This window comes from Podarcis pityusensis (assembly GCF_964106645.2).
Source record: "Podarcis pityusensis genome assembly, chromosome: 5".
Taxonomy (NCBI): Eukaryota; Metazoa; Chordata; class Lepidosauria; order Squamata; family Lacertidae; genus Podarcis; species Podarcis pityusensis.
The window spans coordinates 70563305-70589101 of record NC_138032.1 but is presented as its reverse complement, the minus strand read 5'-3'; the positions used below and the strand labels follow the sequence as shown (position 1 = coordinate 70589101).

The 25797-nt window shown below is 44.2% G+C and overlaps 1 protein-coding gene across 3 annotated transcripts in view; it reads right to left on the bottom strand.

Moving 5' to 3' along the window:
* Positions 1 to 18552: 18552 nt before the first annotated feature.
* SLC29A3 (solute carrier family 29 member 3) overlaps positions 18553 to 25797 on the bottom strand; it is a gene marked incomplete at its 5' end in the record, with an annotated part of 33474 nt that continues 26229 nt past the window's right edge. For 2 of the 3 annotated variants that reach the window (XM_081004733.1, XM_081004732.1), the window contains one exon: positions 18553 to 25234. In XM_081004733.1, the coding sequence (XP_080860859.1) occupies positions 24559 to 25234 (676 nt within the window). In that variant the 3' untranslated portion in view covers positions 18553 to 24558. The remainder of the gene's footprint in view (positions 25235 to 25797) is intronic. The other variant, XR_013986111.1, reaches the window with a different exon arrangement.

The following is a 25797-nucleotide window of genomic DNA, read 5'->3' as shown; positions in this document are numbered from 1 at the left end:
AACTGCATGCTGCCCTTGGTCTAATTTCATGAAAGCGGGGGGAACCCAAAGGGGGAGAAAGGAGGGAAATACTGGTGGTGGGGGAGGCAAAGTGATGGATAGGGTTGCCAAACGTCTGGAATTTCCCAGACATAGCCGGAATATGGCAGTCGGAAGCAGCGTCCAAGTGGAAATCGCTGAAATGATCGGAGGTATGTCAGCCTATGTTGGAATTCTAAATTTTGTTGAATTTCCTTAAAAATAGCTCAACAATTTTTTGTCCAGATTTTCACCTTATGGCAACCCTAGTGATGGAAGGAAGGGGGGTGGGAACCCTCTGCAAGTGGGCAGAAATGGAGGGAGAGGGAGAGAGCTGTTCCTCACCTCTGGATTACGAATTTCACATGTGAAATGCCTCCTGTGTCACACGTCCTATTCCGTGCCTGAATGCCCACGTGGCTTATCTGGAACAATTCAAGGCTCTACAGGACACATTACTAAACGCATAAAAGATGGCAAGTGCATGTTTAGGTCCCCTACTCCCCATAGCATCTCCCAGAACATAACCACATGTTAATGTCACTGTATTCCCTCCCTCTTCCCCCACCACACACAATGGACTGACACTAGTGGAATGAGAGGCAGGAAACACAGAATATTGTTATATGTTGGGACACCGGTTCTGTTGGTTGAGGAAAGGAATGAAATGCATGGTTGCTATTTTCAGTAACAGTGCATATTTAGTATAACTCCAGTTCCCACCAGCCCCAGGCAGCATGGCTAATTGTTGAGAATGATGGGCATGGCAGTACAACAGCTATGGGTTACTCATCGTGCAGCATTATGTCTTGTTTGGCCTGTACTTAAGCCATGGGTGCCAATGGTCAGTGTGACACATAAATGAACTGAAATTATTGCACGTTACCACTATGCAAATGCTGACACTATACCAGTCTCCTAAAACCAGAGTTTTGATGCTATGATTGACTTCAGATAGGGATTTGTTGCTGCAATTCCACCCCTCCGCTTTCCAGACACTATAACCTAGATTACCAAGTCACCTGCATTTTTAACAATATGGCAGTTTAAAATCTCTCCAGTAAATGCAGTGAACAAAACAGAGCTGAAAGAATCGATACATCAATTTGTCAATTCATCAAGGAATTAATTTATGAGCCAAGATCAATTAGTTACAGTAGCCCATTTATCTCAATAGAAGATAACGGAATCCATTGATCTCAAAACTGTGCATAAGACGAACTAATTAGAAGCACCTCTGCCTAATCAGGATGCTTCAAAATAGAGGGCTTCCCAAGAGTCAGGTGTGCCAATTCAGTTTGCCCGACACCCACAAGTCACACACTGACAATACCAAATACTCCAAATGAAGAGGTTGCTTTAGTTACTCTGTGTGTGTGTGTGTGTGTGTGTGTGTGTGTGTGTGTGTGTGTAATTGACAAAATAAAATATAAACAGATATGTGTGTGTCTCAAATTGACAAAATAAAATATGAACAGATAAAATCAATTTAAAGCAAATTTAAAACCATATAAAACACAAAATTCCAAAAACGCTCAACCAACAGTACAATAGGACAGACAAGTGCTATCCCACTCCATTGTAGAGCATAACTTCTTAAATCTTGGGTAGATAAAAATGCCTTAGCCTGGTGCTTAAAACGCAACAGTGATGGAGACAGGCATTTCACAGATGAGGAGCCACCACTGAAAAAAAGCCTGTTCTCATGCAGTCACTCTCTGCACTTCCCTTCAGTGAGGCACACGGAAAATGGTTTCTGATGAAGACCACAGCATTTGGACTACTAGTAGGATCAGAGCAGGTCGTTGCGCTGTCCAGAAGGAGTGACTCACACAAAAGCTCTGTTCTGCTTAGTGCCTTTCTTGAAGCTCCTTCCAACGATGACTTGCTGTTAATGCATTTCCACAAGGAAGGCAGTGTCTGCAAACACAGCTGCCCTCCAGGTGAGCCGCAACCTCCAGATCCCCTGCTTTCACTTTTTTTTAAAGTACCTTTAGCACTCAAGATGTGAAGCACATTTGTTTTGTGAAAAAACAAGCCTGTTCCCACCTCTCGGTGATTTTAGCCAATGAATGAAGTCATAGCAATGGCAGGCATTAAGAAAGCAGAGCTAGCCAATTCAACGAAAAGGTGCCTAGAGTGAAAAATCTCTCTACACAAGGAATTGCTTGGTTCGTTTTAAGCCTCCCCCCCCCCCCCCGGTCTACCTTAGCAGATAAGTGACAGCTGCCCAATGTACCAGCTCAAAAGCAAAAGGTAGCAATGAAGACAGGAGTTTGTGATAGCTCTAACTCAGGTCTTATTTCACATAAGAAAATAAAACAAAAGTTCCCTGAATTACTCTACTAATGAAGGTAGAGCCCACCAGTATTATGCCCATATTGCAGGAGGCAGGTCTCAGAATGAGCAAGACGAGGTTTATACCATTCCTGTAAAGTAACACAAGGTATCTATACTGTTCACACTTTACTGGAGAGAGTGGGGAGTTGAAGTAATGTATGGCAACTGTGAGGTACAGTCCAATGCTATTATCCCGGCATTTTGTTGTTTTTAGGGGAAAGCGGAGTGGGGGGTGGGGAAGCTGACTGTGAAGCTGATTATAGCAGTGGTGCAAGCAATTATGGGCTGCAGAGGATGACAGGAGCCAAGGAAAGAATCGAAGATTTCAGCAGCGAGTGGGAAGATGTCAGGATGCCAGGCCTACTCACAAATGAACAGCAGGTCTACCTGCTGAGAAGAACTGTGGGGCAGACCCATAATACAAGTTTCTCAGAGGCAAAGCTCAGTCACCAGACCTACTAGAAATCTACCTGTCCTCTGATGCTGTTTATATATTTGGAGAGTCTCCCCTGCCCCAGAAAAATTCCACAAAGAATGACGTTCCTATCACTAAAAGCCCTTAAATTTTAAAGAAACGTTTGCTTGTTTCATGACAGCTTGGGTTGACTTGCTGGCACTATCAGTGGTTTGCAGCACCACATGGACTTGGTGATAGTAAATGTCCCACCTGCCATTACAATGCTCATTCTACTAAAGAAAAATAGTGCAGACTCGCCACTGATCACAGTTCCAGGGCCACTGGATAGCAAGTGATAATTTTACTTACAAAGCTGTGCTGTGCCAGGGCAGTGCAGGACAATTGTCACTACAACAGCAGCAGATACACCCCACTGGTGTCTAATCCCCCCCCCCCCCCAAATCTGGTATGGTACATCAGGTCATTGATACAGCCAATGTACATGGAAGGTCTTAGTTTCAGTCCCTTATATCTTCAAGGATCCCCTGGAGAGCCATTGCCGGACAGGGCATACAATACTGAGCTAGACAGACAATGCTCTACCTCTCTCTAAGCAGCTCCCTGTGGTCCCCATCAGCTCTGAAGATTCAGACCCTAATTTCCTGGTTTCACTAAGAAGGGAGACACTTAAGCGGTGGAAGTTCATGAATTAGGCAAGGATATAGCCGATTGCACAAATCAAGCAAAGTACCGCTGGTCTCATGAACTGGGCAGGAAATAGACTTCGCACATTACTTAGGCAGCAGTATCTGCAATTTCATGAATCAAGCCATGTTTTAATGAATGAAGCAGTTTCACAAGTTCATTGTTAACATGCACACAGTTCAAAACACAACCCTCTGACAGATCTGAAGGAGTAAGTTGTGTTTGCGGTCGGTTTCCAATTTCTCAGGGCCAAATGATAATTGTAGGGATGCAGTTAAGTGCATTTTTATTTTTATTATTAGGCAAGTAGCCAAGGGGAAGCCTGAACAACCTCTGAACAATGAGGGCAGGGAAATATTTGTCTACCAGAAGCAGATGAGGAATTTCCCTCTTGTCTCACTTTTTATTTCCACATACCGGGGTTGTTGAAAGTTATCAGAGCCCAACCTCTCCCTTTGTGTAATGTTGAACAAGGCATGTTACCAAGTGCCAGAACTCTGCAGTGTGTCCAATACCCAGTATTCTTTTTTCAGTTAAAAAAAAAGTGCTGCATTCATATTGATAAAAGTGCCATGGGAGCAAGCAGAAAATGATCACTACACCTGAGGATATCAGGCTAGCTTAGGAGACAGAGTATAGGCTGCATGACCCACCCACCTCCAACACCTTGCCACTGCTCTCCGACTCCTGGCAACATCTGCTGCCTGAGGCACTGGCCTTGCTTTGTCTAATGGTAGGGCTGGTCCTGTGTACAGACTATATCAGGATAAATGTGTCAGGTTGGGGTCAAGCAGTTTTACAAGTATCATGCTAGCTATGTTTGCCTGTGAGTAAACTGATTTCAGCGGGACTTAGTTCCAAATAGGTACGCTTAGGAGAATTATAGCCTCTATCAATTGACAGTTCTACAATTTTTATTTTTAGGGGGAAAAACCACTTTTGAAAATGTAGGCCTATTTATTTATTTTTGATTGCTGTGGAATTCCTCCTGGTGGGTTTTTGAAAACTATTTACTCTCCTTCCTCCTGTAAATGAAAAAGAATAGGATCGCTTTGCACTGAGTATTGAAATGAGAGGTCTGGAGCTACTGACTAATTATAGTAGGATTCTCATAAACAGCACCTGTCAGCTCCAACTGTATTATCAAACTGTGATATCCCTACTGATTTTCACGAGCCAAATATTTGCCCTGGCTCATTCCGAGAGGAGATTTGGGACTGAAGTAAATGGCTAGACTACAGGTTCTTTTCTTAAACAAGGGACTATTACTAGCTCACCCATAAGAATGGCCACATATGAACCCATCACCTAGGTCAGATACTTTAATCCTCCACATTGCCCTTGATTCAAGAAAGAAGAAGATCTAACCTAGCATTACCAAAATGATGTGTGCTGCTTTCCAGTGATGGCTCCTCATGTGAGCACAGCATCCGTCCATTTATCCCATCTGATCTATCTCCAACTGATAAGAGCATGCAAATCATTTCCTGGAAGCTGTAGATGCTCAGAGGAGAGCATTAACACTAAAACAAACCAGATGGATATGCAAGATGTATGGGTGTATTTAATGCATCTGATTTTTATTTTTTGTTTTCCTCTTGCTGTGTCTGTGTCTGTGTGAAAAGGTCAAGGGGCCTCAGCAAAGAGGCCTAACACTTCTCTCTGCACCATGATCCTTTCAAAAAAATTCCCTCCCTCCCAAGCTGCTGTTTGCTGGGGGTGGAGGAGTTGCCACTGGCACCACACCCTTCATTCTTACTCTTGCCTTCAAGCCCACATCTGGAATGTTAAGCCCATGCAGGGCGAAATGAAGACACAAAGCACCCTTGCCTGCTGGGTGATGATTAGTGGAAGGTGCCATTTTGTTAGCAATGGAAGCATAAGCAATAAAGACAGGCTCCAATGAAGGAGTGGTACCTAGACAATTAGATGTGATGTGGATGTTGCCTCTATTGGCTTTAAAGGTTTTGCTGGCTTTATCTGCGTTTTAATTACATATTTATAATTTTTGTGGGCTTCAGCTGTTTTATCATGCACACCACTTAGAGAGAGCTCTTTGATTAAGCAGTTTAAATATGTAGGAGTCTGTGTGGTTGTGGTTTTAGGTTAAGGGTATCTATCCTGGATTTGAGATGTCTATTTTTGTGTATCCTATCATAAAATATTAACAAGAATATAACATTTTTTAGTGTTCAAAGCACTTTCCATACATTATCTCAGTACGCCTTATGGCAAGTCTGCTGTTCAGTACTATTATTCTCATATTCTGTGTGTATGTGTGAGTCAAAGGGAGGGAGGCAGGGAGATTATTTCTAGTATATTCATAGCTGAAATGTGAACCAGTGACTTCACGGCTCACACACTAACTCAGAACATTATACCAGCTCTAAGATGTAACTACTTTAATAATCCTTAAATATAAAGACAATGGTTTTTAAAGAGAGTTGCAGGTGATTAGGAGAGAGACATCATCCCCTGTGTGGTGCATATTCATTTGGCTGAGTCCTCCTAGCATCACCTCTGGTCCAACAGGCTGTGCAGATTTTCAAAAAAGAACCAAAACCTGAAAATCTGAACAGAGATTGTAGTGGGGCGAATGTTTATATAATCCAGGCAACAGTGCTTCTGTCACAGCATCTTAAACTTGCTAGTCTACATGAGTACAGTGGTACCTCGGGTTAAGTACTTAATTCGTTCCAGAGGTCTGTTCTTAACCTGAAACTGTTCTTAACCTGAAGCACCACTTTAGCTAATGGGGTCTCCTGCTGCTGCCGCACAATTTCTGTTCTCATTCTGAAGCAAAGTTCTTAACCCGAGGTACTAGTTCTGGGTTAGCAGAGTCTGTAACCTGAAGCGTATGTAATCTGAAGTGTATGTAACCCGAGGTACCACTGTAATCCTCACAAGTAACAGACAAAAATATGAACTTTCATAGAGACAAAAACACTGACTTTCACAGAGTTTTCTGTTAAAGATTCAGACACCAGGTTTGTGTGCCTGTGTGTGTGTTTGGCAGGGGGAGGGCAACTTTCAGTACTGAAGAGGTGGTTTCACTTTTTTGTCAAGTCCTCTCCCCAACTGTGTCTCTTTACTGATCCTTGAGCTGTATTACCTGTACACACTTACCTGGGGAAAAGATCCAACAGAAACAACGGGAGCTGCTTCCAAGGAAACAGGCATGGGATAGGAAACATTATAACAGCCAAAGCCTTCATTCCCCACCCCCACCCGCTGTAGAATAAAAACAACCCAAACTGCCTACTTTATAAACACCAGTTTGGCTGTAGAAGAATGAAAACGATGATGATATGTTTGCACGTGGTCTACTTTTGGGTACCAAGCCTTTTGCTTTGTTCGGTGCTCCAGAGCTAATTCTAGTCACCCTTCCTATAAGTCTTGCCTAAGCTTCTCCGTTACAAGGCTTATTAGACCTTGAATTATGGAAGTGATGCCATAAAGCATCCCCTCAAGAGCAGCTGTCTGCAACAAGAGAGCTCTTCATTACACACAAGAGAAAGAATGATAAGGTTTGAAATTACTCTCTGGCTCATTCAGCCCACCCCTCACCCACCTCTGACTCTTTCCCTCCATTAATCCTGATGAAGCTATTTGGTGCGTGTGTGTGTTTAGCGGTCTCCTTTAAGGAGATGAAAAGCAAGGATGGGGAACAGAAATCTGGCATGGAAGCATCCCTTAAAAACACTGACGAGAACCATTGGCTCACCAAACTTCTCCAGATTCCTCAAATGGGATGCCAAAGTTAAAATACGTCAAGTTAATACCAGACTTCAATATTTCACCAACACTAGTTTCAGTTTTACTTGGAAAGGCATGGAAAGCTATATATCCTCAGGCTTTTCAGTGGAGGAAATAGACACAAACTAGATCAGCTCAAATTGTCCTTTGCTGTCAGTTGCCTGTGATGGTGACAGACTCAGCAGCAAAGGGGAAGAGGTTACCCCACCTGCTTCATTCCCAGCAAAAAATAATGCAGGCAAGAGGAAGAGCATTCAGCCACAACTGAAAAGGCCCTGAAAGTAATTAATTTGGAGCAGGATTTTGGGGGAAATTAACTGCAGGCAAATGAATGGAAAAGGAACTGATTTGAGGGGTCTTCCGAGGTGGGGTGCAAAATCAGTTGAAGAATGTATCTGGGGTGCTGGCTTGCCTTCTAGGTCATTTAAAATCTTTCTTTTTTTCATCTATACATATAAATTAGGAATTGCAATTTTAATGTAAAGTTGTGCCCATTAGCTTGTTCCCTGTACCCTGCAACACCCTCAGGTCACAATCTTAAGTATATGCATAAACAACTGTCCAGCTGACAGTAATGACACTTTATAAGTAATTAGCTGGGATAGGGAGCTATCAAAAAAGCATGCAGCAAGCATTCTAAACTGGTCTAGATTCCAAGGTTTGGGGCAAAGCATGGCTGGTATGCATTCTGTTTACACTAAGTGGGAGTAAAAATGTTCCGTTTTATAGATGTTCACTTTTGGCGATGTAAAAGCTCAAGGGGATTATCTTTCTCTGCATGCACAGTGGGACTTTATTCTTGCTCTCAACCTTCTGACAGCCTCAGAATTCCAGTAATTGCCAGAGCTAACATCATTCTTCATGCAGTAGTGCTCCGGAGGAGATGTCTAATGTTTCAACCATGAACGTCCTTCTCCTGCCCCAATTCTAGTTTCTCACACCTGGGATAACAGCACCTTTTGCTATCACTGAGGCCAATTTCGATAAATTAATTTGCACTGGACTGGATTGATTGGCTCATGCATGCAAAAATATCCAAATGTTATGGTTGACAGTGATCCTTTCACCCAATGTGAAATTAATTTCTAGGTCTATTACACACAACATTTGGGAGACCAATACTGGGTTTGTGCTCTGTATATGGGAAATTAGAACTGGCTGTGACCAAGTCTGAACAAGACTGAGACATTCCACTTCAGTCATGGAGGGGCATGCTTTTCCTCAATAGTTATGCTATTTGCCTGTGCTGGAAAGCAGTGTGCTTATTTGCTAGTAACAGGGTTAAAAAGCATTAACACTAAATCAACTATTATGGAACGGCAACGGCCTTTTCTATTTTTCCGCCCGAGATTAAGATATAGGATGCAGAGAGTCAAAATGCATTTGGTATCTTGCTATTCCAATCGCTGGGTATATTAACCAATTATCATGTCATACAGTACTGTGACTTAAGACGCTTGCACCAAGTCACCTTCAATTCCTTCGCTTTGCAAGAGACGCATACATATATTGGCTGCTCAGCATCAGCAGTTGTTAAAAAATTACTAGGGTTGAAAATTGCATGGAAGCCTTTCCCCTAAGCAGGAAGCTCTCTTATAGCAGGGCATACTATTTGGTCATCTAACTCAATATTGCCTATGTCTGGCAGCTGATCTTCACAGTCTCAGGCAGAGAGGTCTTTCCCATTGTCTGGAACCTGATCTTTACCTGCGGATGCTAGGAATTGAATCTGGGGTGTCAAGCAGATTCACAAGCACTGGCTACAGTTCTGCACTGATGAATGGTTCTCCTCTTTGAGGAGAGTCATTCAGAAGTCCAAACATGAAGATCTGGACAGGACCAGCCTTACTACAAATCAAGGTGCAGCAGATTGCAAAAGGCCACCATGTCCCAGTCTCCAGTTTCTCTTGCAGGAATCTCAGCTAAAGCATCCATGAAAGATGGCCATCCAACCTCTGCTTAAAAATCTCCAAGGAAGGAGAGTCCATCACCCTCCATGGGAGTCCGTTCCGCTGTCGAAGCGCTCTTCCTGTCAGAAAGTTCTTCCTGATTCCATGAACCCATCCCTGTACTTCTTTGCAACATACACAGTTCAGCAGCTCAGAAGCTTTGGGAAAACTAGGAATAAATCAAGAAGATTGGAGACTGGATTTGGAGACCTACCGCCTAAAAGTTTGCACTCTCAGTTTTCTGAAGAGGCATTTGTCTTATCTGCATGGCAGGGCTTTTTGATTTTTGAGAAATGGAGAAACAGCCTGCTCACCTGGAAATAACCCTCAGCCCAGAATATCTTTTCTCACCCTAGCAGTGAAAAACCCAGCAGGCTTGCTGGGTTCACACACACCTTTTCAACCACTATATAGCAAACATGGCAAAAGCAGGTGGAATTGTGGGAAACACTTCCATGCCCTTTAATTGTTGCACCGTATCTTGTAGTCCTGTTGTTTAGCGTAGCTTGGGAAGGTTTGCATCAAGGCAAGCAATTGCTGCAAAGATTTCCATTTGGCGACAGCAGTTTGACAGCTAGTGACTCTTCTCATTATACATTGTGTGTGTGTGTATTGTGTAAGGAGAATTGTTTGTGCACTTGCCTAAAACAATTCTTGGGGTGGAGGAGAATCTGAACGGAGGTAGGTTGTTTTTTTCAGCAACTTTGCAGACACAAATTATGATATGAAAGTGGTTTCCTCCCAACAGGTGCTAGACCAGTCATGTGCGCACAAACTTACGTGTATAGTTTATAGTCTTTTTGAATTATGGCATACAGCCTTGAGACTGATGTTGGAGGAAGACTGATGCATAGAAACATTTTAATAAATGACACATGAGGACACTTTACCAAATTTTTGTGCAAGGGCTTCAAATACTTAATTTACCTTGCTTATCTGGATAGAATGGACGGTAAATATTTCTGTTTTTTGCCATCTAGTTTTTGTTGTTGTTGTGAAATATGCACAGAAATAATTCATCTACCTATGTAACCAGAATAGTAGTTATTAAGACACTTGCAGAACAATCCTATTCATGCTTACTCAGAAGTAATTCCCATGGCATTCAATGGAGTTTCCTCCCAGGCAAAGGGCACCTAGGCTTGCTCTTGATGCATTACACCCAAAGGCCACAACCTGCATAGAGTTAGGAACCCTTAACGTATCTGATTTCAGCAGGCTTAAACATGCCACGCTCTGCTTTGGACCATGATCCAGCACAAAACTGTCTCCACCAGCTCCTCTAGAGTAAGTGCAACCTGGAAGTGTGTTGGGAAATTATGTGGGCCCTTATTTTTCAGGATCAGTTAGTTCAGCCTTGGGAAAACCTGCACACATCCATCTACTGAGTGAACTATAACAGCTATAATGTTCCGTGTGAATATACTCTTGGACTGTGTTGTTAGCTCTCCCTAATGCAAAACGTGAAAATAAAAATAAAATAAAATGTCGCTTTCAGCCACCGTGTTAGAGCATGAGGAAGAAAAGACGGAAGAGGCTCAGTAAAAAGCGCCACCTGGAGGCTTAATTCAAATTCCACACCTGACAAAGTGGAGTTATGAAAACTTGTTCCATAATCGGTGTGTGGGTCTTTTAAGATGCCATAGGACTCACTGTCATTGTCCTCCCCCACCCCCAACCACAGAACCTTTAGCACCCCAAAAACAGCAGACTTCAATTTCGTTCAGACCTTTGTAATCTCGTTGCTGCCCTGTTGATTTACACAGGAATGCTGGGCTAAGTCCACAACAAAACATCACAGTATTCATTATAGGAAGTGTTATCTATCACACATTATGTGTACAATATTAATTACTTTTCAGTGGATCACTAAGAAATTTTACTTTTCTTTGCTTTTTACATAACAAATTGTATGGAGGGAGACAATCTCTCTTATAGCGTACAGTGGTACCTCCGGTTAAGAACTTAATTCGTTCTGGAGGTCCGTTCTTAATCTGAAACTGTTCTTAACCTGAAGCACCACTTTAGCTAATGGGGCCTCCTGCTGCTGCCACTGAGTGATTTCTGTTCTCATCCTGAAACAAAGTTCTTAACCCGAGGTACTATTTCTGGATTAGCGGAGTCTGTAACCTGAAGCGTCTGTAACCTGAGGTACCACTGTATTATGTATTTTGAAAGATTTCCCCCTCGATGAAGAGCCACAGTTAGAATCTTAGAATTGTAGAGTTGGAAGGGGCCCCAATGGTAATCTAGTTCAACCCTCTGCAATGCAGGAATCTCAACTGAAGCTTCCACGACAGATGGCCATCCAATCTCTGATTAAAATCCTCCAGTGGATTGTAACTTGAAGCCATTGGTTTGGGTCCTGCCCTCTGTGACAGCCCTAAGATATCTGAGGATGGCTGTCATATCCCTTCTCAGCCTCCTCTTCTCCAGACCAAACATACTCAAAGTCCCTCAGCCGTTCCAGACCCAGAACCGTTGATCATCTTGGTTGTACTTTGGTCACTCCAAGTGCGGTCTGACCAAGGCAGAATATAGTGCCACTGTTACTTCTTTTGATCAGGACACTAGACTTCTATTTACGCAGCCTAGAATTACATTAGCTTTTTGTATTGCTGCTGCATCACACTGTTGACATGTTAAGCCTGTGGTCTGCTAAGACCCCTAGATTCTTTTCACATGTAATACGGGCAACCCATTGAATATTTTTGTAGCTGGTTATTCTTGCCTAAGTGTAGAACCTGGCATTTGTCCCTATTGAAATTCATGTTACTAGTTTTGGCCCAGTTCTCCAGTCTGTTAAGCTCATCTTGAGTCCTGATTCTGCCTTCTCCCAGTTTGGTGTCATCTGCAAATTGGATGAGCATTCCCTCAACTCCTCCTCCTGTCTCACATAGAGAAAACTAGAGCAAGAGAGCAAAAAAGGTTCATGTGACACCCACATCCACACACCCATAGATGTTCAAAAAGCACATGAGGGGGCCGTAGAGCCTTTAAGGCTAACCCTGGCCTCTGAAGGGCATGTGCACCTTCACCAGAAACTTTCTTTGTTAACCTCAACCTGCCAACTTCCACAGATTTCATCCATGAATAACCACCAGTTTCCTTGCATGCATCACATTCCCGCACATACCTTGACCAAATCCCATTCACACCCAAGAGCATATGCCAGCTAACATCATCACAACCGCCTCAAGGCCTTGTAATTGTGGGTTCACCTCAGCAGTAATTTATTTGTGCGTTTGTTTAGTAATAAAAGCACTTACAGAGCATCCTTCATTGGGTACCAATACCAGGGAGGAACACAGCAACAGCACTGCTTTAGGGGGCCACATTCCCTTGTAGAGGTTCCTCAAGGAGCTGCTTACCAGTGGTGGACAGGGGTCAAGAGACACAGGCTCTGCTGAGTTTCTCCTTTGCACTCATTGTTTTTGTCTATGGCTGCCAAATTCAGTCAGTTTGTCTCAATGGAGCCATCTTCTCAAGATGACTGAGGGAGCCCGACCCGACATCTTGACGTTGCAAGATGTCTTGACGTCACATGTGCAATGTTGGGAGGAGCCAGGGGGCGGGGCCAAACACCCTCTGAACATTGAGGGGGCCTGGCCAAAAGTGCCTTGGCCCCTAGGAGCGGGCGCCTATGGTTTGTTTTTTGATAGGTAGCATAATATAATATAATATAATATAATATAATATAATATAATATAATATATGTAATTTATATGGTTTGGGTGTTCGCCATCTTGGGGAGCTTTTTTAAAAATAATAATAAAATAAAACAAGACTGGATGCAAAATCTGAAAATGCATTAGGAAATAAAGAGTTTGCACCCGTCTTGGGAGCATTAGCAAATATGCTTGCCCACCTGCAGACTGAGATGGTACAGTCCCCAGGGGAAAGTACCACACACAGAGAGAAACCTCTCCTTGAGTTAATTAATTGGTTTAGATTTTTATCCCACTCTCTCCCAGAGGCACGGGGTGTCTTTCAATTTGAAAGCAAATTCTAGAGCGGGAGATAGAAAGAAACCAGCACAATGTTTTCAATTCTTAAAATTTTTTCCCCCTTAGGAAAAATAAATACAAAACCTAACCACAGAAACAACCCATTGAGAATGTTAAAAAGAGACTGCTGGATTAGGCCAATGGCCCTTTCGTTGTCCAGCATCCTGTTCATCATCCCGCAAGCAGGGCCTGAGAGCCACAGCACTCTCCTCCTATGCAGTTCCCAGAAACTGACACTCAGAGGCATGCTACCTCCAGCAGAGAAAGTAGCCCATCCCCACCACAAACAGCAGCCATTAGGCATCAATCTAATCCTCTTTCAAAGCCATCCGAGTTGGCGGCACCACTGCATCTGGTGAGAATGGCCCCCCATCATTGTGACTATGTGCTGCATGAAGGAGTGCTTTCTTTGGTCTGTGTTGAACATCCCGACATCCAGCTTCATCGAATGCCTACGGGTTCTAGCGTTGTGAGAGGGGCGGAAAGGAAACTTTTCTATAGCCACTTTCTCCACGTTGCGCATGTTATGTATACCTCTATCATTCCCTCTCTTGCTTGTCTTTTCTCTAAAGTTCCCAATTGTTCAGTTGGTTAGAGCGTGGTGCTGATAATGCTAAGGTTGCAGGCTGACTCCCCATATGGGGCAGCTGCATATTCCTGCATTGCAGGGGGTTGGACTAGACAATCCTCAGGGCCCCTTTGAACACTACGGTTTTATGAAATGTTGTAAGCTCTCCTCAAAGGGGAGCTGCTCCGGCTGCTTGGTCATTTTGGTTGCCTTTTCCCGAAACTTTTCCAGCTCTGCAACACCCTTTCTGCTCACTCCCATTCCTTTCCCAACCCCTTTCGGTCCCTCTCTCCAATCGTCTGCTTCAACCCACACAGGGAAGGAGAGCGACACCTCCTCATCTCTGTCCCTTCCGCAGGAGTGACACGTGTCCCTTCCCTCCGAGCTCAGTAACTTGATTGACGAGAGCAGCACAAGAGCAGGTGAGAGCACAACAATTAAGCCATCAATCAGCCTGTGACAAGCAGGGAAGGCAACGGCTGCAAACAGTCTGAACACCAGTGTTTTTATTCTATGTCGCCTGGGGCACGTACGCACCGCCGATAGATAGATCATCATTTGTAAGGACAACATCTGGGGTGCCTCCCAGACTGCCAGTGTTTTGCAGGAGGGATTCAAACGCACGTTGCAACTTAATGGTTTGAGTATTTCCAAGTGGATTAAGGCACTCTGTCGCCTTCGTGCGGCAAATTCGCTTTTAAAAACCTGCTTTTTGAAAACTGGACTTTTCGCAGTTTGGAAAGTGGTGGAGAAGTGCATTGATGGGCAGATGTGTGACCACTCTTCAAGTCAGACAGGATGGGTGTTCATTATTATGTAGCCTCTCTATAAACAAATCAGAATAAACGGTCGGTGAAGCCATAGTCTCACGGTAAAGGTAAAGGGTAAAGGGACCCCTGACCATTAGGTCCAGTCGTGGCCGACTCTGGGGTTGTGGTGCTCATCTTGCTTTACTGGACGAGGGAGCCGGCGTACAGCTTCCGGGTCATGTAGCCAGCATGACTAAGCCGCTTCTGGCGGACCAGAGCAGCGCACGGAAACGCCGTTTACCTTCCCGCCGGAGCGGTACCTATTTATCTACTTGCACTTTGATGTGCTTTCGAACTGTTAGGTTGGCAGGAGCAGGGACTGAGCAGCGGGAGCTCACCCCGTCACGGGGATTCGAACCGCTGACCTTCTGATCAGCAAGTCCTAGGCTCTGTGGTTTAACCCACAGCGCCACCCGCGTCCCAAGTAGTCTCACGGTACCACTGCAAAAGCTTAGTGCAAGCAAATCAAGAGGGATGCTGAACAATCTGGTCCCCCGAAAGAATCTTTGGCCTTTGCACCATTAAAAGGGAGACATTAATGTTTGTCAGTTGCTTAAGCATTATGCAGATTAGTTAACACGCCCTGGCATGCCGGCTTGGCCCACTCTTGCGAAAACACAGTTATATCCTCCTTCGCATAACTGTGTGATAAATTAGGCAACTTCCGAAGAGCTTTGTTCCTTTTTCCAATGTAGTCCAGCAGAGCAAAAGCTTGCCTAATCGGGTGCTACACTCCTTCACCATCTGTTTGGGAGCTAATTACGGATGCAAAAAAGAAACGTGCTTTACAATTGCACCCGTAAAAAAGCTGTAAATGATTTAAGCGCATGCATATGCTCCCTGCAGAATTCAGCATGCATCTGCGGCTCCTTCTCCTCACGTTACAGACACAAATCAAGGGGAAAGTACCCAATGCTGACTAGCAGAATGTCCCTTGGATAGCGATTCCCCCCCCCCCAAAAAAAAAATCCGCTCCGACTTTCGTCTTCTTGGGAATGGTAAACAGGGCTGCCTTGAAACGATCCATTTGACTGCATTTTCTTCGCTTTGCTTTTCAAAACCGTTCACCAGCATCATGTAAACATTGCCCAAATCATTCCATGGAACAGACAAAAGGAAACCAGAACCTGGAAGGCTGAAGGTGACTCTGCAGCTGGGCCAGCGAGATTTCAAAGCAGTTCCCTTCACACATCCTTATTCCCAAGGCTGGAGAAGATAAGCAACAACATACCAAGTGCCTGATGCCCAGGGACACCCCTCCCACCTGCCTCTTAATGCTCATGGAAGCAGTTGCAGTATCTGTTTTCTGCTAAAACAGGTGGGAATAACTCACCCTACAGCTACCAGAGTTAATAGCTATAAGGCTTATTGTTTAGGTTGGTCCTGCAAAGCTTCTGAATGCCCAGCTGAAGGGAACCCATCAGAAACAGACAATGACCACTAAGGGCTCAAAATCTTTGGTTCTCCCTGGTTGTCTGGGGTTGCTAAGAAAGGACACACCACCAACCACTGTCCCTACCATACTACAGGACAGGATGGTTTAGACTTGGCTTGGTGGATCTCAAGATGCATGTTTGTGGATCACGTAGACACAATGTGATTCCCAACTCCTGGCTAAAGTGTGAGCAACTTTAGCCACAGAAGGACCCTTCCAAGAATCACGTTCATTGCATCTCCTGCAAATGAGTGGATTTGATAATGGTCGAATAGTACACAAAAGCTGGCAGGCTCTGCCAAGTAATCGAGCAACTAAGGATGTTCCTGGATGATGTTGCGGGACTCCAACTCCCAACAGACCCAACCAGCATGGCTAATCATCAGAGACAATGGGAACTGTAGTCCAGCCTTGCCCAAGATGGGAGGGGCTTCCCCTTCCCGTTTATTGTCAGGCATGTTCATTAAGCCAGCACAACAGCAACATCATGCCAATCCCAGGCCAGAAACGTTTAGAAACCGGAAGGCAGGTGGAGAAAGAAAGATAGGGTTAAGCATGATACTCTAGACAAATGTTAAGCACTTCTAAATTCCATTGGTTTCAGTGGGGCTGTTAAACACATGCTTAAAACTCCTTCCACGGAAATTGGTGGGAACTGAAAAGTGATGGACTTTCATAGATGGATCATATTTGGGATAGCTCAGTTGGTAGAGCTCAAGACTCTCAATACCAGGGTCGTAGGAGGAAAAGTTGGGCAAAAGATTCCTGCATTGCAGGGGGCTGAGCTCGATGACCCTTGTGGTCCCTTCTAACTTTATGATTCTATGACATTCTAAGATATCCGAAGTGCTTTGAAATGTTGTGATTTTGAGGTCAGGGTCACCAGCTATTATCTACTGGTTTGAAAGTGACCACCAATAGTCTTCCTTCCACCTTGAAACTGCAGATAGACCTTGGAAGGGGATACAAGCCTGTCGGTCTCACTAAAAACCAGCTTGTTGTGAGCGATATCAATAGTAGGTAAAGTTTAGTTCAAAGTCACTATTCTTAAAGAGAATAATGTGAGTTAGATATTGCATCATTAAGCAGCATGAAAAGGAGGGAAGAGGGAGCACTGACAAGGAAATTTATGCTGCCGTTTCAGGATTCTAGCATCACGGATGTAGTCTGAAAGACTGATGCGAAAATAAAATCAGAATATTTAATTTTCTCTCACATCTCAGTGCAGGAAGGAATGAGACTTGAATGTTTTCTTTAAAAAGGTTAGCAGGCTTGAAGCCATCTTGAACTTTTTACCTTGCTCTTCTGAAGGCTAGAAATAAGTACATATTTCAAGCAAATCAAATGTTTGTGTACATTGCCACTCAGTAATTCATTTCCTCTAACAGCCTGTGGAGTCTCAGAGGCAAGTGTTAACTTCTCCACCCAGCCACCCCGTCTCAGACATTTAGCCTTAAGACCTTTTCACTCTTACGCAACACTTTTTCTAAGATGTTCAGTTGGGAAAGGATGGCAGAACTCCGATACCTTCGACAGAGAGGCAGAAGAGTTTTGGCAGCTGCTGTTTTGACCTGAAGAGACGGGAAAAGCTGTGCCAAGATGACTTCCTCATCTCTGCAAAAGATGCAGGAGCCTTGCCTGTCTTTGCACCAGGTTGTCTTAACTTGCTTTGTTTCTCTTTCCATTATCTGCCACTTGCATTTTGTATGCAGAAGACTATTTCTGTGGACACTGCCATCAACTTCCAATTTTCTAATTATCTGATCTTATTTACAATATAAGATTCTACTCCAAAAAGGCCACTAAACACTCAAGTCTACTTCTCAATTTCATATTAAGAGCAGTTCTCTATGAGTGAGATTAGACCAGCTGCTAAGGTTAGTTTGGGAAGCGAATTCAATGCCTTGCTACAAGCACTTTCTACGAAAGTACCTTATTACTATAAGACCTTCATCTAAGGGGAGATGAACTATCCAACCTTTTGGGGATCCAGGCTTGCTGTAAAAGACCTCTTTCTTTCACGTATAGTTGTAAAAACTGAATTTGTGACCCGGAAACAGTGACAGGCTGGAAGTGCTCAAAAGTAATCCAGAAGGTTGCTGCTGTGTTGGGAACCCCAACATCTAGAAAGCCACGGGTTCATTGCCCCTGGGCAAAGCCTCTTGACAGAATTAGGCCAATGGACCTTCTTTAGAAGGAGTTCCATGGTTAAGTCTCTACTACAGAAAAGGTCCTGTTCTTAGTAGAGACTGCAGGCAGTGGGGTACAGAAATGGCTCTTGTGGTGGGGTGGAGTTGCCCTCCCAACACTGGTATTGGCACAATTACCTTGCTGGTGTGGCAGAAGATTGGAGGCAAGGGTGGGGCTTCCTAGGTACATCAGTGGGAGTGCGAGATGAGGGTTGCACAGCAAACCAATCTCACTGCTGCCCTGCCCTGGTACGTTGCAGGGAGGATGGCTCGACCTCACCACTTGGGCTGTCATTGGGGATTCCCCTCGGGCGGTGCCACCTGCAGTATTCTCACCATCTAAGTTTAATGCAGACCAGACACCAAAATACACCAGCACTTAAAAAAATAATAATTCTCTTTTATTAGTATTACTAAAACGACAAGGTTGTGTTTTGAAAAAAATGCTGTTCATTTAGGTTTGACTAGTTCACAAAGAGTGGCTTGCAGTAGAACCCAAAAGACATGATTTACAAGCATATAGTGTTAAGGAAAACCTGGGTGTTTCAAGGCAGGAAGTGCAAGAGGAAGAGCTAGTGGATTTGGCCTGTGATGGGATGGGAGTGCCCATCACCTGCCAGGGATTGGGGGCAGGAGCTAAAAACCCACCAAACACTTTCAAACACACAGAGACATGTATTGGGCTATCTGTTCCAATTAAACATTGCAAAATGTTTCCAGGGTTGAGAGAAGGCTCTGTGGTATGCAGGTGCCAATGCTGTCAGCGTTGGACATAGCTGCCTTCTGTGGCAAACTCACAGGACCAGTTTGTTAAATCCAGGAGAGAAAATGATATACACTCACAGAACACGGTCAACACATTTCCAGGGTAAGCCAACAGCTTAAATGATGGTTACTTTGCACGCAGTCAAACAGAACTGTAGGTCAACCAACCATTTATCTAGTCTTCACCATCTGGAAAGGAAATATTTCTAGTGTTTTAATTTCCTGAAAGTAGTGCAGTCAAGAAGGAGAGTCAAAGCAGCTCTGTTTTCAAGGAGACCGGGCAACCACAAATGCTTGTTGCTGGCACTGTCCTCATACACAGGTCTCAATGCAACAGGTTGTAGAGGAAAGTGGTTTTGGCCACTGCTTGAGGGCTCAATAAGAACACTGAACAGGTTTGCAGACAGTCACATACTTGACAGCCAGTGATAAACAAAACTGTCTCCAAACAGTTAAGGTTGGTGGCTTTTTTGCCTCTTTCAGACCACAAATAACTAGCAGAGTTACACATGGACTGGTGGACTACTAAGAATAAAAGGCTTATGGGCTTGTGACTTGTGAACATCTGTAAATATTTGCTAGGCTGATGTTAAGAGTAACATCCTTACTGACGGTTGATGTTAAGTGTAAGTACTAGAGAGAGTATCTGCTACCTTATGCCACTGCTGCAGGGATCGGGTGATTCACTGAGCATTCATCCCCATCTGTTTGCAGGGAGATCAGACTGACACAGGCTATGTAATGTGCATTCGCCCTAGTTTGTTTGCAGGGAGGTTACACAGCATCATGTCACATCCCAAACTTTCCTTTGCTTTTTCCTGTCACTTTCCCTACTGCAAAGGGAAGTGGGTCTGTAGGCAAGACCTCCCAAACAACAACAAATATTGCAACCTCGGCTTGCTGGTATGTTATTGAACCCCACCTGAAAACAGTGACAGTGTGGAAGTGCTCATAAGTTCTTTAGCACTGGCTGAATCTGCCAAGGTGCCACCTTCAATGGTCCAATTAGATCTGAGCTATGCTCTCCAGGAATGAATGGGTGGTCTAGCATTCTACTGTAGCCACACCAGAAATTTGGGGGAGCTGGGAAGGGCAGAGAGAAACTAATGGAGAAAACACAGCTTTGGTCTTGTTTATATATTTCTCCACACACACAAACACACAGCTCATTCCAAAATGGATGAATGTAGGGATGCCTCTGAACCTTTTATCTGTGCTATTTTCCAAGTGGAAAAGCGAACAGGAAGTGTGAGACTAATCAAAGCCAGTCAGCCTGTGTCATAAATCCATGCAGCAAAGACCCAAGGATTTCCTAATGGAACAAGTATTCACTTACGATTTCCAGAGTTTACACAATGGCATATCACAAACCATAAAAGCTGCAGCCCCTCCATCACATGCCTAGTAAATTTTCTGCTCCCATCTGGTTTCATATTTATTTCTAAATCACCTATAAAGCTATACTCTGTGTGCATTACTAGTGATCCCAAGCTAAACACTGAATGCACACTTAGGGTGCTCCATCCTCAGTTACTGCTGTCAATCATGTCAGTTTACTATCTACTAGCTCTGTTCTTTCTTAGATCCAGTAATAAAAACCAGCAGGAGGGTGTGTGTTTTGGGATTTTTTGTTTTAAAACACAGCTATCAGATCTCTTAAAACAACAACAAGAACAACTTTCCTGCTCGTAACAGATGCCATCAAGCCCACATTCCCACACATGATGCGTGATATGGTCTTTGGTGACGAGGTCAGATTATTTTCCAATTAGCATTCTGTCAAGTGTTAAATAACAGAGCCACAGAGAGCTGCGCTTTTAAGTCCTTCTCTAATTCATCCCCCAGACAGACCTAGCATTTGACAAATCTGCCACATCTTAAGCTGTGCCAGTGGTTCAGTCGTACAAATCAGCCCCTGGGAATCTTTCCGGCGTGACTGACACCCTGTTGTTCTTGTGCAAGCAGAAAGTAATTCTATGGACCTTGCACAGGGGAGGGTCTTGGGGGTGGGGGTGGGACTCACAGTGCTTTAACTACACATAGAAAGAGGATGCCGACTTCATTAACAATGTCCTAACATTTAAAAGTTATGCCTGGCACCCTCCTCAGTCTTCTATTTGCTTCCCTGCAGGCATCACAACATCTTTTGAGCAGACAAATATCTGCCCCACCCCCACTGCACGTGCAATGAAACAGATGTGTTTGGATTCCTTACGAGGACCAGTACACACACAGGGTTTGGGGGGCATGTAAATGTCATGCATGCAAGACATTCTAAGATGTGAAGAGGTGCAAGACAGTGAAACCCAAAGCAAGTATTTTCCCTGCTTAACGAGTTACATCTTTGCCTGAAAAAATACATCGGGTGCTTACGAGTTACATCTTTGCCTGAAAAAATAACCCTCTACAACGGCACATTGCCCGAGTTCAAATGAGTACATACTTCATGATGTTGAGATATTAGACACAATTTTGAAGCCTACTGAATTGTGCAAAATCTCCTTCTAGTCTTCCTTTTTGGCTTATACATAGATTGGTAACTGCAGTTTTGCTTTCTCCCTCTCACAGCTCAATCCTATACATGTCTACTCAAAAGTAAATCCAGATATTTTCAGCAGAGCTTACTCCCAGCAGGCCTGTACATTCTAGAGGACCACAGCCTGAAGCTAAACCAACCAATGATGACTGTGATTAAGATAAACTTCAAGACATTGAGCCACGTCTGTTCTATTCTATAATGCCTTTTTTTTTGCCCAAACATTTCCACATATTTCAGAAGCCTTACTCTTCAAAAGCATCCAGTCCCTTTAGCTAAAGAAACAATGTTCACCAGCATGGGAACATTATTGTGTTATTTAACCACTGGCACCCTGTTGTGCGCTTTGAAGAAAACTTAATAACCATTTGCATTACTACTTTATACAAGTAGAAGTTAGCACTGAATTCAGTTCCAAAAGGTGTAACTCAGGCTTCCTCAAACTCGGCCCTCCAGATGTTTTTGGCCTACAACTCCCATGATCCCTAGCTAGCAGGACCAGTGGTCAGGGATTATGGGAATTGTAGTCTCAAAACATCTGGTTTGATGAAACCTGGTGTAGATCAAAGATGGGGAAACCTCCTGATGTTGGACTACAACTCCCATCATCCCTCACCACTGTACATGCTAGCTGTGGCTGGTGGTATTTGGAGTCCAATGACATCTGGATGGCTACAGGTTCCTTCCCCATCCCTGGTTTACATGGAGCAGGATTAACCTAGCAGTCACTGAGAGATCCTACAGAATTGCTCAGAGTTCAATGGGACTTACTCCCAGGTAAGAGGGTACAGGATTGCTGTCTCAAGTCAAAGTAAAGGGATGCTGTCAGATAATAAATGACACAGCCAAGACCTTACTTCTTCACCAGTTGAAATAAAAGCATGGGCTGTAGCGGCACGTCACTTTTGTCAGCTGCCATGCCATCCCTCTGTCAAATTTTGTTTGCAGCAATAAACCTGGCAAGCTGCATCTCAAAGGAAAAGGTGCAATGCAAGTGCTAGGATGCCTTTTCTTGTTGAAAGCATTTACTTGGAAACCCTAGTTAGGCTTTTCTGGCGTTTCCGCCTTCTTAACCATATGCCATGAACACCTTTCTGCGAGCCAGCGTTTGCCGAGATAATGTAAAGGAAGGATTGGAGAGTGGGAAAGAGGCTGCAACAATCTCCTGCTTGCTAAATACTTCCTCTACAAATGCCTACAGAGGCCATTCGCCTGTTGCCTTTCAAGCTGTCTTCCAGTTTCAAAACCTTTCACGTGGGGAAAATGGGTTAAACATGGCAGTGGGTTTTGATAGGTGGGGACATTAGGAATTGTCATCCTAAACACCTGTAGGTCACCAGGATTTTTAATTTTGTTTTTTTTACAAAAGCCAACCAGTCTGGGTAACAAAGGATTATTATTATTATTTTCCATAAGCCAACCAGTCTGGATTGGTAGAACTGTGAAACACCTCTCCCCTACCAGTTTCCTTCCCTTGCATTTACTTTGCAAAATAAGCCTCTTCCATTTCTATTAAAACGGCTGCTTCTGCCCTCAACAAACAAAGCTCGATGATGCAATGTCATCCCCCAACCTCCTCATGACGCAAGGAACAATGGCGTCCTGGACTAATTCTGCATACATTTACTTCAAATCTTTTGCCAGTGGTTAAAATGTAAGAAGAGCCTGCCAATAGCCCATCTAGTCTAGTACCCTGTTCTCACTGTGGACAAACAGAAAAACCGATGGCACGCCCACAGACAGGAGCCAAGCACAAGAGCAGCACTCTCCCTTCTTGCAGCTTCCAACAACTGTTGTTCAGAAGCCTACTGCCTTCAGCAATGCAGCTAGAACATAACCATCGTGGCTATTAGCTGCTGATGGCCTTAACCCATGAATTTTAAGCTTGATTTCCCTGCTTTAAATGGGGATTTCAATAGCAGCCATGATTTAGGTGCATTTTGAGAAGCTGGGATTGAGAGCGCATAATGGCTCTAAGGCCCCAGGCAATTAATAACCACACCTCTACAAGTACACTCGGTGACATGAGCAATTCTTACCCTGCTCCTCATTTCGGCTCTCTTGTGCTTTTTAAAGTTCTGGTCCCAGGATGAGGAGTCTTTGCACTCTCAGTTTCTGGATAATCAAGGTTCCTTGGCATTTGCCCTTCACTCTAGGGACTTGGCTAGAAGCACATGTTGAATGTTGCTTAATGACACCCTCTTTTCACCTGGCATCATTCCATGATTTCCCCTTATTAAAAACAGCTGCTGAGAATTCTTTCCACCTGGTATGTATATTTGCTACCTGTTCCTATAGCATGAATACAACAGAATCTACTCAAAAGGCATATCCCCCCCCCCAAGGGTTTGCATAAGATGCCTCTCAAGAAACATGCAGCAAGTTAACTGCTCCTTCGCAGAGTTTTTCCATAACAATTGCTATTATTATTATTTTTAACAATTTGTAGATTTCCTGCAATAAAAAAAGTCAAGAGTTCAGCATTTAATTTCCCAGTATCCTTGGCAAAATGTAAGTGGTTCCTTTTCCCATTGATCCTGTAAGGCAAAATATGTACAAGTACCAAAAACATTACAAACAAACACACTGTTAAACATGACACAGGAAATGGGGAAAGTCTCAGCGACACATCGCAAGCGTGTGAATTTGGCCCCTGTATTTTGTGATATGCTTCTAAGCATCTTCCCCGCTGCTACAGTCAAGAGAGTTCGGATCAACTCCTGAAAAACAAGGAAATGGTTGCTTTCTGAACATGATTGAAAAATAAAAATAAATAAAATCCTAGTACAGTTGTACCTTGGAAGTTGAACAGAATCTGTTCCGGAAGCCTGTTCGACTTCCAAAATGTTCAGAAACCAAAGAGTGGCTTCTGATTGGCTGCAGGAAGCTTCTGCAGCCAATTGGAAGCCGCGAAAGCCCCATTGGACATTCAGCTTCCAAAAATCATTTGAAAACCGGAACACTCACTTCCGGGTTTGCGGCGTTTGGGAGCCAAAACGTTTGAGAACTAAGCTGTTTGAAAACCAAGATACAACTGTACCCCAAAGCTCAGGGGATGGACTTGAATCTTCCCCTTGCTTGCTTCTACATGAGGTGGACAGCAAGAACCGAGAAGATGGATCCCAAAGCCAGCCCCAACTGCAAGAACATCATCATCAATACTCCAGCTGCCTCTGACAGCTCTTTTGGCGTGACTTTGGGGCCATACATCATGGCTAAAGTATTCAGGTAGCCGTTGCTGAATCCGAGCAACACCGTGAAGACCACCGGATAGGCATCCTGGGTGAAGAAGACCTTCGCGATGTGTTTCCGAGGTTGGAAGTTGCACAACATGAAGACTGGCACAAAGAAAGTTCTCAGCAGAACCAGAGCTGGCAGCAACTTGCTCTTTGGTCCAGGGGCCTGGATCCAGACGGTGATCTGCCGTCCGCACCAGTCGGCAAAATTGTACAGAAGGAAACTAGTGAGGGGCGTGAAGTACTTGTCCGTCCACAAGCTCCCTGGGACCTTGTTGACTGACTCTATGCTGGATGAGATTGCAGGGAAGATGATGATAGAGATGAAGTAGACGTAGAAGACGCAGAAGCCCAGCACGCCCATCTCCTTTAGGATGGATCCTAAGGGAGGGATCCTTCCTCTTTGGTTTCTGTCTGGGGGAAGCAGGCTGGTGTTGCCTGTGGCTGTATCACCATCCTCCAAATAGTCACTAGGCAAGACACATGGTGGCTGCGTGCCGCCCTGTCGCCTTTCCATATAGTACCTGAAACAAGAGAGGCACAGAAAAAAGGCTAGTGTCAGGAAGCCCAACAAAGATGGCAAAACTAGGGACTGAAACGGAAAGGAGATACTCATCAAAGATGACAACAGTGCCAGAAGCCACGGTTTGTATATGGTTTGATTCTTTGGCAGCAGCTGAAGGATCTTAGGCGGCACAACAAATCTCTGGGTTGCCACTGCTAGTCAGAGAAGACTAATACTTTGTTTGTGTTGTGAGTCATTTATTCAAGGTCCTGTAGCTTGGGGAGTGTATGAATGAGTCAGGAGTGTCTGAGCAGAGGCGACAAAAGAGGAGGCTGGTGGACCCTATTCCAATGATCCCTGTTATGGAGCAGCATGGAGATGGGAGGGCTGGATGTATGGGAGATCTAGACAGCCACAGACCATCTCTTCTACATCAGCCCCCTGCCAGCATGGTCAACGGTAAGGGATGATGGGACCCATAGCAGAGCAACATCTGGAGAGCACTACTTTGGCTGCCCCTGCTTTAAAGGCACATCAGCATTCCAATCCCTACCTTGCAGATCTGCAGTGAGGACTCAAGAG